The sequence below is a fragment of the Myodes glareolus genome, chromosome 8 (assembly GCF_982192425.1).
Source record: "Myodes glareolus chromosome 8, mMyoGla1.1, whole genome shotgun sequence".
In the NCBI taxonomy this organism is placed as follows: Eukaryota; Metazoa; Chordata; class Mammalia; order Rodentia; family Cricetidae; genus Myodes; species Myodes glareolus.
Window position 1 is genome coordinate 109,185,528 of NC_142033.1, and position 11,796 is coordinate 109,197,323.

Here is an 11,796-nt window from a genome sequence, read left to right on the forward strand (position 1 = left end):
GCTGGGATTAAAACCTCCTCACTATGTCTTTCTCTCCCTGCTGAGCTCTGAACAAGTAGTAGAGAGTGAGAAGGGGGAATTAGCTGTTCTCGGCAGCCCAGGACTCCTGTCATCTCAGGAGGATATTGTGCTTTAGAATTACTTCCAGACCAGCCTGGAAAATTTAGCAAGACCTTATCTATAAAATGCTGGGACGTGATGGTGCATACCTGTCACCCCAACACTCCTAAATCCTAAATTAGAGGCAGGAGGACCAGATATTCAAGGTCATCTTTGATTACCTAGGATGTTTGAAGCAAACCCGTGGTGCATCAGAAAATATATCCGGGGGGGGGGGGGTCAAGGGAATGGGGTCAGCTGTGGTTCAGAGGGCAGAGGGCTCGCCTCGTGTGCAGAGAGCAGCGCCAACACCAGATAAATCACCCAGAGTCAGGAGTTCAAGGTCAGCCTCTAGTCAGAGCTCCACAGGACTGAGTGAATGAATGAACCAATGAGTGAACAGGGAGGTGCTACTATTTACCCTTCTTTTTCATCTTTAAGGCTGTGGATTTCATTTGCATACACACACTCATACACGGAAACAAAGAAAAAAATAGGAGATTGTGCATGGTTGTGTATGCTATAATTCCATCACTGGGGATCTCTTTGAGTTCAAGACCCAAATATAACGAATTCCAGGAAGTCATGATTTTATATATATATATATATATATATATATATATATATACACACACACACATATATATACATACATACTATATATATTCTGTAATATGTAGATACACACATATATAAAACAGAAACAAGAACAGATAAAGCAGAAACCAAACAATCAAATAATACGGAAGTAAAAAGATAAACGGTGGCGGCGCACTGTGGAGGCAGAGGTAGGTGGATCTCCGACTTTGAGGTCAGCCAGGTCTACAGAGTGAGTTCCAGGACAGCCAGATCTACACAGAGAAACCCTGTTTCGAAAAACCAAAATAAAAATATAAATAGATAATTTTTTTTTAAAAAAAAAAGAGGAAGAAAAAACCAAATCAAAGAGGAAACTTGGATTATGAAAAAAAGATCCAATTATGAAAAGATCCAATCAGAAGAGTATTTCTGCGCGTGCTCTCTTGCCACCACACGGCGCGCTTACTCTTGGGAGTTGTAGTTCTACTTCGGCACCTCAGGAGGGGCCCACGCTGAGCCGCTTTCGGCACTCGCGGAACTACAACTCCCGGCTGGCTTTGCGCGCGCGTGCGTACTGCGGGCAGCGGGCGGCATGTCTGCGCTACGCTGGACCCGGGGCGCCGCTGGGCTCGGCAGGGCGTTGAGCTCCTCTGGGCGCCGCCGCCCGACCTCGGACGAAGGTAAAGCAGTGTCGGACCCAAAGCTATGATTTTTCGCCTCCTTGAAGTCCGGTCACCTCCAGCCTTTGCCCTTTGACCTATGGAGGAGTCTCTGGGAACACTCTTGAAGAGAATCCGCAGGATTGCCTTTTGACTCTTGCTCGCTTTTTGTAGCCCTCTAACCCATCGTTGGGGACTTACGGGTTGTGACTTTGACCTTTATCGCTACTTTTAGTTATGGGTCCTTGCTGGATCCTGCACCTCGACTCTCGTAGCTTTGGCCTGCTCTGCCCTTGAGCTTACATTTTCCTGGGTCTTGATTTATTTTGAGTGGTGTGGGGTTACTTTTTGAGACATGGTTCTTCCACGTGGCTCATGCTGGATGTTGGACTCGAATTCATGACCTACTGCTTCAGTCTCCTGAGTGTTGAGATCGCAAACCTGTACCTCCATGCCTGACTGCCGTTGTGGCTTAGGCTGGACTGCAGCTGGAGACCCTCCTACCTCAGCCTCCGGAGTGCTGGGGTGGTTAATGTGCGGTCTCACCCTCTGTGTTTCAGGGACCCTCAGTGGCCTCTGCAGCGCAAGAAGGAGCTCTGCTGCCAGTCCCCGTGAGCGAGATGCCCAGAAGGAGTGGGGTCATGCCGAGCTGCTGGAGGGTGAGTCGCATCCCAAGCCCTTGCATACCCCTGTACCCCTGTGCAGGGTTCACACGCTCGGCTCCTTACTTACAGTGGAGGCCTTGAGGGAATGGCTCCTCACCGTATCTGAGCACACCAAGACAGTATGTCAAATGTGGCCCAGAGTCCACAGCAAGTGGTGTGGTCCGAATGTCCTATACGTGGCCTGTTGAGTCCTCTTGTGTGCTGGGCTGATTCTGGGAGCTGTTGTTATTTTATTTCCTGGGTCCTAGATTTCTGCCTGGGACTTGGAAGACAGTTGAGGGCCCAAATTAAACCTGAATAAATGCCCGCGGTCCATTTGTTGGAATGGTCTTCTGCTAAGGTAGAGTCTCCAGTTTGTGTCCTGTACAGTCAAGGTGAAGTGGGAATCCAATTTGTTTGTTTGTTTTTCGAGACAAGGTTTCTCTGTGTAGCTCTGGCTGTCCTGGAACTTGCTCTGTAGACCAGGCTGATCCTGAACTCACAGAGATCCTCTTGCCTCTGTCTCCCGAGTGCTGGGATTAAAGGTGAGCAACACCACTCAGCTTTGGAACCCGGTTTTAAGGGTTAGGCAACCAAGTCTAGTGGACAGGATGTCCCAGGCCAGGCCAGGTTTCCCACCTGATCCGATGTCATGTCTGCATGGTAGCCACAGAAGGTAGAGGTTGAAGGACGGACACACACACATGTTAAGCTAGTGCACAGCCATGGTCCTGTTCCTTCGTCAGCAACTGTTGATTCCCGTCTCAACGCTCCCAGCAAACTTAAGATGGGATCTGTCATCTGACCAGAGGAGGGTATCAAAGACTTAGTGCATACTGTGTGTCTTTTCCCATGAGGTCTCTTTCTGTCGTGAACACAAGCACTCCCTGGGATCAGTCCCGCTGACGTCTCTCCTCCTGCCCCAGGGTCTTAGTACCATCTTGTCTCTGGGGTCCCTGCAGGTGCAGTCCATACCCCTTCATTTGTCAGGAGGCCTCACATAGGTGCACCCTCTGCCTTGTCAAGTATACTGAGGGCCAAGAGCATGTGGGTTGAGACGGGAGCTCACCCAGAACTTGGGTCCTCTCCTATCCACTCCCAGCCAGGCCCCTGACTCATGCTGACCTTGGGCTGTGAACCAGGGACTGGAGTTCTGGAAATGGCAGTCAGCTAGTCCTAGGAACACTTGTATTGAGGGCCTGGGGATGAGCCTGCTCTGTTTCTGCACTCACCACTAACTATGGCTTCCCCTGTGTGGTGTGTTCCTGGCCAGGCTTTGACCTTTTGGTCACCTCTGAAAGCTGTGTGTCAGGGACCCCTGTATGGTGCCATTAATTGCCTTTTGGAGAGAATGTGAACATTTGGTCAACTTACTTGGGGCACAGAGCTAGGGCTATTTGCTATGTCGCTCCCCAAGTGTATCAAGTATGTGCCTGAATCAGAAAAAGCACGTTCCAGCATGTGCGAAGGCCCTGAGGTGGAAACCCTCAAGACTGGGAGGAGTGGAGGAGGGAAAGCAGCAGGCTGTGGGGAGCAGGAGGTGACGAGAGGTTTGGAGGCAGAGGCGAGGCATAATTATCACCACGAGGAAGTTTGGGGTGACCCTGGGGCTAGACTCAGAGCATCCTGCGGTGCAGAAGATGGTCCCAAAACTTCCTCTGCTCTTTGCAGTGCTGGAGGCTCGGGTGCGGCAGCTGCAGGCGGAGAGCACGTCCCAGGTGATGGTGAAGAAGGTGCCAATGGACCGGCCCCTGAAGGGCCGCAGCAGCCGCTGGGCCCAGAAGCTGGAGGCTGAGAAGCGGGTGAAGCAGAAGAGCCAGGAGGGATTCCTTGACCAGCAGAAGCAGAGCCACACACTGCACACAGAGCCCCGGGTCTGGAGCAAGAAGCTGGCCAGCTACCTGCAGCAGAGCAAGAAGGGGGCACCCAAGAGCTCAGAGGAGGAGGAACAGCGGCTGACCTGGGCCCTGCAGTCCGCCCTGCTGAAGCTGAGTTCCTGCACCCCGGCCAGGACGAAGGCCACGGTGGTGGAGACAAACTTCTTGCTCCTCCAGCAGAAGTTTCTGGCTTTCTTTGAGTGCTGTGCCTGCACTGACAACATGCCCCTTGCCCACCACGTGCTGGTCACTCAGCACAGCAAGTGTGAGAGGCAGCAGCTGCTTACCTTGGACATGTATAACACCGTGATGCTCGGCTGGGCGCGAAAGGTGAGCCTGGTTCAAGTTCTTGGGCTTTTCAGGTAGAAAACTCTTCCCTTAAAAACCAACAACAACAAAAAGAAACAGAGGAGCACTCAGAGGCAGAGGCAGGCAGATCTCTGAGTTCAAGGCCAGCCTGGTCTGCAAAGTAAAAACCCTGTTCTCCTTCCCCACTGAAAATAAGAAACTGAGAAGGCCTGAAGTGTAATTCTGTGTGGGGCTTCTGAGCCTCCTGTCCCAGTGGCCCTGAACCTTGGGACATTCGGAGCTCCAGGGTCGGGAACTTGCTCTTTTTCATAAATTCCTGAGGTGGAAACTTGTGCTCTGAGTTCTGTTTCTTCCCCAGCACCTTGGCAGGGTCTAGGAGTTCAAAATGAGCCTGAGAAACACAGCGAGACCTTTTTTTCTTTCTTTCTTTCTTTCTCTCTCTCTCTCTCTCTCTCTCTCTCTCTCTCTCTTTCTCTCTCTCTCTTTCTTTCTTTTTTCCCAAGACAGGGTTTTTCTGTGTAGTTCTGACTGTCCTGGAACTCCCTGTATGGACCAGGCTGGCCTTGAACTCATAGAGATCCACCGCCTCTCTCTCCCTAGTGCTGAGATTAAAGGCGTGTGCCAGTACACCCGACCCTTTGTGTGTGTGTGTGTGGTTTATTTTTATTTTATGTACATCCATGTTTGGCCTGCATGTATATCTGTGTGAGGGTGTTAGAAGCCCTGCAACTTGAGTTACAGACAGATATGAGCTGCCATGTGGGTGCTGGGGATTGAACCCGGGTCCTCTGCAAGAGCAGCCAGTGCTCCTGACTCCTGAGCCTTCTCTCCAGCCCAGAGCACTGTTCTTAACCGCTGAGCCGTCTCTCCTGCTCTGAAAGAACTTATTTCAAAGAGAAAAACAAAACAAAATGAAAATGAGAAAAGGAACATAAGGCAGATGGGAGGCAGAGGCTCTGAATTTGGCCAGCCTGATCTGCATAGTTCCAGGCCAGCCAGCCAGCAAACAAACAAACAACAGCAAAAAGTAAGCCAGCATCGGGCTGGAGAGATGGCTCAGTGGTAAGAGCACTGGCTGCTCTTGCAGAGGACCTGGGTTTAATTCCCAGCAGCCACATGGCAGCTCACAGGTGTCTGTAACTCAGCTCCAGGGATCTGACCCCCTCACACAGATGTACATGCAAGCAAAACACCAATGTACATAAAACAAGAATAAATAAATCATTAATTTTTTTTAAAAAAGCCAGCAATAAAACACAGATTGGTAGGTCCTGGAGCTGGAGCTCAATGCTAGAGCACACACCTGGCCTGCAAGAGCCCTAAGTTCAATCTCCAATAATGCAGTGTTCCTCAGAAGGACACCCTGTGGTCTACCTATTGCTAGGTCCCCTCCTAAATCACTGATGTAGAGCAGGTTTCTAGGGATCTTAGAGAAGGAGGTCCAGGTGCCGTTGTTGGTCCTCACTGCCTCACTCCTTCCCCCAGGGCTCCTTCAAGGAGATGGTGTATGTGTTCATCATGCTGAAGGATGCTGGCCTTTCCCCCGACCTGTGGTCCTATGCTGCCGCACTCCTGTGCATGGGACGCAGGGACCAGGATGTCCACATCATCCAGAAGTGAGTCAGGAATGTGCTGGGTGGCCCTGTCCTCGGGCACGAGCTAGCCCCTTGAGCGCTCAGCCGACACCATCCCTTCCCCCGTTGCCTCAGGTGTCTGAAGCAGATGATGGAAGACGGCTTTCAGCCTCAGCAGCTCTTCACTGACCTGGCCCTGACAGGAGAGGAGCGGGCCGCGCTGCTGAGAGCAGTAGTCAAGGCTGAGCCTGCCTTCAGTCCACCGCCACAGGCGCCAAGTCCAGCCAACACGTCCACACTGCTCAGGGAGATCTATGCCAAGGTGAGCCCCAGGCATGAAGCTGCCGTGACCGTCTCATTTCCGTTCCTCTGCCTCGGGAAGACTTGCCTGCGGGCACAGGCTAGTTTGGTCCCTTCACAGATGAGCTTTCTCTGGGTTCTGTCCTGGACATTTTCTGTCATGGAGCCTCATACTGTGCGGCCTTTTGTGCCTGGCTCACTGATGACTATCCTCAAGGTCCCTCTATACTGTGGTGTCTGTTGGAGCCTTGTTCCTCTTCATGGCTAAGTAGTAGTCTAGTGTGTTGTAGGGTATCCTGTGTGTTCATCTGTCCATGGACGCTAGGCTGTTCTGAGTACACGTGTCAGTACATGTGTCAGGTGTCCGTGTTCCAGCTGTTGAGTACACGTGTCAGGTGTCTGTGTTCCAGCTGTTGAGTACACGTGTCAGGTGTCCAGCTGTTGAGTACACGTGTGTTCAGTTCCTAGTCCTCCAGATTATTTGAGTGGGCATGCTTTGGCAGAGGCAGTGAGGGGGCTTCTTGTCTGCGCAGGGTGGTCTGTCTCCCTGTGCCCCTGCCTCACTTGCCTGTCTGTGCCCAGCAGAATGGTCCCAAGTCCTACCCGAAACTGCACCTGCCCCTGGAGACCCTGCAGGACCTTTTCTCCCAGCAGCTCCATGTGGAGCTGAGTGCCAACGTCAGTGTCCAGTCGGTGGAGAAGGCCCCAGTAATGACCAAGGAGGTCATTGAGGCGGTAAGGGCTTCACCCTGAGGCCATCACACCCCGAGCTGTGACCCCAGTCCAGGTCCTGGGAGATCTTGGCAGGGAGCTCTAGCTCAGGTTGTGACGCTGCTCTCCCGTAGCGGAAGACCCTGAAGACGCTGCAGGGGCAGTGGGAAGTGGAGCTGCTGCGGGTCCTGCGGCAGACCAAGGCCACCATGGCCTGCCAGGCGCGGGAAGGCCAGCCCACCCTCTACCCGTTCCTGTGCCTGCTCAGTGAAGAAGAGTTTGTCAGCATGCTGCTGCAGGTGGGCCAGGGCTGGACGCCCGGGCCGGGGACAGGCGGCCGTGTCCAGGCAGCCAGGGCTGGACGCCTGCGCCGAGGACAGGCGGCCGTGTCCAGGCAGCCAGGGCTGGACGCCCGGGCAGGGGACAGGCGGCCGTGTCCAGGCAGCCAGGGCTGGACGCCCGGGCAGGGGACAGGCGGCCGTGTCCAGGCAGCCAGGGCTGGGGCGCCTGCGCCGAGGACAGGCGGCCGTGTCCAGGCAGCCAGGGCTGGGGCGCCTGCGCCGAGGACAGGCGGCCGTGTCCAGGCAGCCAGGGCTGGGGCGCCTGCGCCGAGGACAGGCGGCCGTGTCCAGGCAGCCAGGGCTGGGGCGCCTGCGCCGAGGACAGGCGGCCGTGTCCAGGCAGCCACAGCTTCGACTCTTGTTGCACCCAGGTTCTGCGGGTTCTGCCGGCACAGGGCGAGCCCCTCCTCCACCTGGCTCATGACCTGGGCCTTCGGGCCATTAATCGGCATTTGGTGAAGCAGAAGCAGGTCACTAACTACGTGGAGAAGCTGGGGCAGCGGTACTCGCAGTACCTCCGGCTGCTGGCTTCTGACACGCAGGTGAAGGGGGCAGACTTCCTGCTCATCCCACTCACTACATGCTCGGGGCACGGCCTCCTTCACCACACTCCTCAGGCAGCCTCCCCAACTACGTCAGTCCATCCGAGCCTCTGCTCCCTGTTTAGAAAACATGGGCAGCCCTGACCAGCTCTTCCTGCAGGTGGAGGCGCCCTTCCTTCCTCGGGAGTACTGGGAGATGCTGGGCCCACCGGAGACCCCGCCGCCGCAGCCCTGGTCCCTGTCAGTGCTGCTGCAGCTGGGAAAGCAGCTGGCCGAGTTGCTGGTGCAGGCCGTGCAGATGCCACGCAGCCTGGCTGCCCCGCAGGGCTCTTGCCGCCTCATCCCGGTGCTCTACCACGTGTATTCCTTCCGAAGCTACCGCCAGGTGAGTGGGCCGCCGCCGGGTCCGAATGAGGACTTGTGAGGGGCCTAAGGACACAGGGCAACATGGCTGTGCCATTCCGTGGGGCTCTGACAATCCTGGGCAATGCTGCTCTCTCATCCCTATCAGTGCTGAGATGTGTGTGGAGAGCTGGGTGGGGGTGGGGGGCTGTGGTGGCAGAGTGCTCGTGCTCAGCCCCTTGTGTCGGCTGTCTTCCCCAGGTTGGCATCCTCAAGCCTCACCCTGCCTTCACTCAGCTGCTAGAGACGGCAGCAGAACCCACACTAACCTTCGAGACCACAGAAGTGCCTATGCTGTGCCCACCGTTGCCCTGGACGTCACCGCATGCCGGGCCCTACCTTCTGAGCTCTACCAAACTGATGCGTGCCACGGAGGGCACCACGCAGCACCAGCATCTCCTGGAGCGCTGCGCTCCTGCCCAACTGCATGGTGCCCTGGACGCGCTCACGCAGCTGGGGAACTGCGCCTGGCGTGTCAATGGGCGCCTGCTAGACTTGGTGCTGCAGATCTTTAGGGACAAGGGCTGTGCGCGCCTGGGTGTTCCTCCTCCACGCTCAGAGGCACCACAGCCAGCTCGGCAGCACCTGCCACCCGGCTCCTCGCCTGTGCACAAGGCGGAGCTGCGGAAGGAGCTGTCACGCTGCCTCAAAGCTGCTCGGGAGATGCACAGCCTGCGCAGCGAAGCCCTGTATCGGCTGTCGCTGGCACAGCACCTGCGCGATCGTGTCTTCTGGCTGCCACACAACATGGACTTCCGCGGCCGCACCTACCCCTGCCCACCGCACTTCAACCACCTGGGCAGCGATTTGGCACGTGCGCTGTTAGAGTTTGCCGAAGGCCGGCCGCTGGGGCTGCGTGGCCTCGACTGGCTCAAAATCCACCTGGTCAACCTGACTGGCCTCAAGAAGCGTGACTCGCTGAGCATGCGCCTGGCTTTCGCGGACCAGGTTATGGAGGAGATCTTGGATTCTGCAGACAACCCCATGACGGTGGGGAATTGCGTGCTCTTCTCCCTACCTGCCTCCTCCCTTTCTCTGTTCCTCCCTGCCTGTTGTGCACTCCGATCTCTCAACCCCTGCTGCCCACTGTGTCCCTGTCAGCGTGCCCAGTAGCAGCTGACGGCTGTCCCATGAGTGGCCCTCCTCATTCCCCCAACACACACATACACACACACTTGCCTGGTGTCACCTGAGCTGCCCTGGCCAGCTTTTGCTGACCCTTGAGTCCCATGGGTCTTATGCTCCACAGGGCCGGAAATGGTGGATGGAAGCTGATGAGCCCTGGCAGACCCTGGCCTGCTGCATGGAGATAGCACAAGCAGTCAGGTCCCCAGACCCCACTGCCTACATCTCCCACCTACCAGTTCACCAGGTGAGCATGTGAGTGGCTGCCCACTGGGACCTGGCCCAAGGTGCCCTAGGACCTGGTACTTGCAGTGGGGTCTCATCTTTAACTGGGATTGCCCTGTGGAACTAGCCTCGTGATGCAGTGGCTTTACTTTGTAAGGGAGGCGGGTCCCCAGTCTCCCTAAGACCTCTTTTTTTGCACCGGATGCGGGATAATACCTGTATTACTTGGGCTCAGCTCATGGGCACCCCTTGTGGCCAGGATGGCTCCTGCAATGGTTTGCAGCATTACGCGGCTCTGGGTCGGGACAGCGCAGGTGCAGCCTCCGTCAACCTAACGCCCTCGGACCTGCCCCAAGATGTGTACAGGGAAGTGGCAACGCAGGTGGGTGCCAGGGCCCCTGTCCTTTCTTGCTGATGTCTGAATGGAATCCCTAGTGGGGAGGTGGTGTGACGGGGCTTCCTTGCTTCCTGACCCCATCCAGGTGGAGGAGTTCCGCCAGCAGGATGCCAAGGAGGGCCTACGGGTGGCCCAGGTGCTGAAGGGCTTCATCACCCGCAAGGTGGTGAAGCAGACTGTGATGACCGTGGTGTATGGGGTCACACGCTATGGTGGGCGCCTACAGATAGAGAAGCGTCTGCGCGAACTCAGCGACTTCCCCCAGGTGTGCAGCCTGCCGGGTCCCCACCCCAGTGCTCCCTTCAGCACTGGGTCCTGGGTTCTGGCTCTGGGCCAAGGAGAGAGGCAGCCTGCTAGCCCCACCCACCCACCTGCCATTCACATCCACCCTCCCGCCCCCACAGGAGTTTGTCTGGGAAGCGTCACACTACCTCGTGCGCTTGGTCTTCAAAAGCCTACAAGAGATGTTCTCCAGCACCCGGGCCATACAGGTGAGTTGCCGCACAACTCTCCCTGGGGTGCGGGGTGGGGGTGGGACCGACCCCCACCCTGTGGCTTGCCCATCTGACCAGGTGTTCTGTCTCACCCTCAGCACTGGCTGACTGAGAGCGCCAACCTCATCTCTCACGCGGGCTGGCCTGTGGAGTGGGTCACACCCCTGGGTATCCCCATCATACAGCCCTATCACCGCGAGGCCAAGGTCCAGGTACTCGGAAAGGCCCCTCCCCTCCCCTCCTCTCCTCTCCCCTCTTCCTGCCCAGGACTGGACTTAACCCCCAACCCTGGCCTGCAGGTAAAAGGTGGCATCCAGACCATCACCGTTACCAGCTCGATGAACATCAGTCAGTGAGTCCCAGATGCAGGGAGGGGAGAGGAGGGAAGGGGAGGAACAGGGAGAGAGACAGGCCAGGAGGGTGCCAGGCCTAGCACTTCTGGGTTCACAGGAAGCCCAACACTCTGAAGCAGAAGAATGGCTTCCCACCCAACTTCATCCACTCCCTGGACTCCTCCCACATGATGCTGACTGCTCTGCACTGCTACAGGTGTGTCCAGGGTACGCATGGGCACTCCACCTGTGACGTTTAGCTGTCTTTCTGGGGCTATGGTGACAGGACAGGACAGTGATGATGAGGTCGCGTGTGGTGGGTAGACACTGCCTGTGAAGGGCAGGAGGGGGTGGCGGTCTGCTGTGGAGTCCCTGCCTTGTGCCCAGGACCTGCCACTGGGCTGAGCTGGGATTCGGACGGGCAGGTGCTGGGGGTGGGGTGGTTCAGTTGACTACCCTGTTGGAGGGTGTGTGAGGTTAGTGTCTTCCTGAACATCTACTGCTTAGCGCGTGTGCTGGGGACCCAGTATGAGGCTGGGGTAGTGGGCAGGCAGCAGCCGCCTCACTCGGACTCTCCCTGGCCAGGAAGGGCCTGACCTTCGTCTCCGTGCACGACTGCTTCTGGACACATGCCGCTGACATCCCGGTGATGAACGAGGTATTTCCAGCCCCTACTCTCAGGGACCCCACAAGTCTGTACCATGGGTGACTCAGAGCTGTCACCCCTCAGGTGTGTCGCGAGCAGTTTGTGCGCCTACATAGCCAGCCAATCCTGGAGGACCTGGCTAAGTTCCTGGAGAAGCGTTTCTGCTCTGCCTCCAGGTAAGCGACCCCTCTTCCTGCGGCCTGGTCCCTCCCTGCCTGCCGCCTGCTCCCCTACTCATGTCTACAACCCTGTTTGCACCACCAGGTCCCTGAAACCATCGGAACTTGCCCTGGTCACCAAGCTGCAGGAGACACTACGGTCCTTGCCAGAGACAGGTAAGGGTTTTAAAAGGGGCTTGCGCACTGGCCCTTCGAGGCATGTCCAATTGACCTAGCCTCCACTCTTTGCTCTTTTGGCTCCGCAGGTAACTTCGATCTGGGGCAGGTGATGAGATCCACTTACTTCTTCAGCTGACCCACCCCGTACCATCCCTAGACTTGTGCATAGTGTAAATAAATGAGTCTGTGTCCGCTCATGACA

General features: G+C 56.3%; 1 protein-coding gene across 4 annotated transcripts; it reads left to right on the forward strand.

Moving 5' to 3' along the window:
* Positions 1–1,250: 1,250 nt before the first annotated feature.
* On the forward strand, positions 1,251–11,791 carry Polrmt (RNA polymerase mitochondrial). 4 transcript variants are annotated; one of them, XM_085692541.2, is made up of 21 exons: positions 1,251–1,358; positions 1,898–1,996; positions 3,653–4,188; positions 5,653–5,783; positions 5,877–6,063; positions 6,624–6,776; positions 6,887–7,051; positions 7,465–7,635; positions 7,796–8,020; positions 8,239–9,027; positions 9,287–9,409; positions 9,623–9,769; positions 9,870–10,049; positions 10,189–10,275; positions 10,377–10,490; positions 10,578–10,630; positions 10,729–10,827; positions 11,196–11,268; positions 11,341–11,432; positions 11,521–11,591; positions 11,681–11,791. In XM_085692541.2, the coding sequence occupies exons 1-21, from the start codon at positions 1,271–1,273 to the stop codon at positions 11,728–11,730; spliced, it is 3,633 nt and encodes a 1,210-aa protein (XP_085548667.2). In that variant the 5' UTR covers positions 1,251–1,270; the 3' UTR covers positions 11,731–11,791. The 4 variants fall into 4 exon arrangements, with proteins under 4 accessions (XP_085548667.2, XP_085548669.2, XP_085548668.2 ...); XM_085692543.2 differs by having other exon boundaries at positions 9,647–9,769; XM_085692542.2 differs by having other exon boundaries at positions 6,627–6,776.
* The last annotated feature ends 5 nt before the right edge of the window (positions 11,792–11,796 follow it).

Excerpts from the sequence above, each read along its gene's own strand:
- Polrmt (XM_085692541.2), top strand. The coding sequence starts at position 1,271 with ATGTCTGCGCTACGCTGGACCCGGGGCGCCGCTGGGCTCGGCAGGGCG. Across the intron at positions 5,784-5,876 it reads GATGTCCACATCATCCAGAA|GTGTCTGAAGCAGATGATGG; the intron begins GTGAGTCAGGAA and ends CCGTTGCCTCAG. Across the intron at positions 10,631-10,728 it reads AGCTCGATGAACATCAGTCA|GAAGCCCAACACTCTGAAGC; the intron begins GTGAGTCCCAGA and ends CTGGGTTCACAG.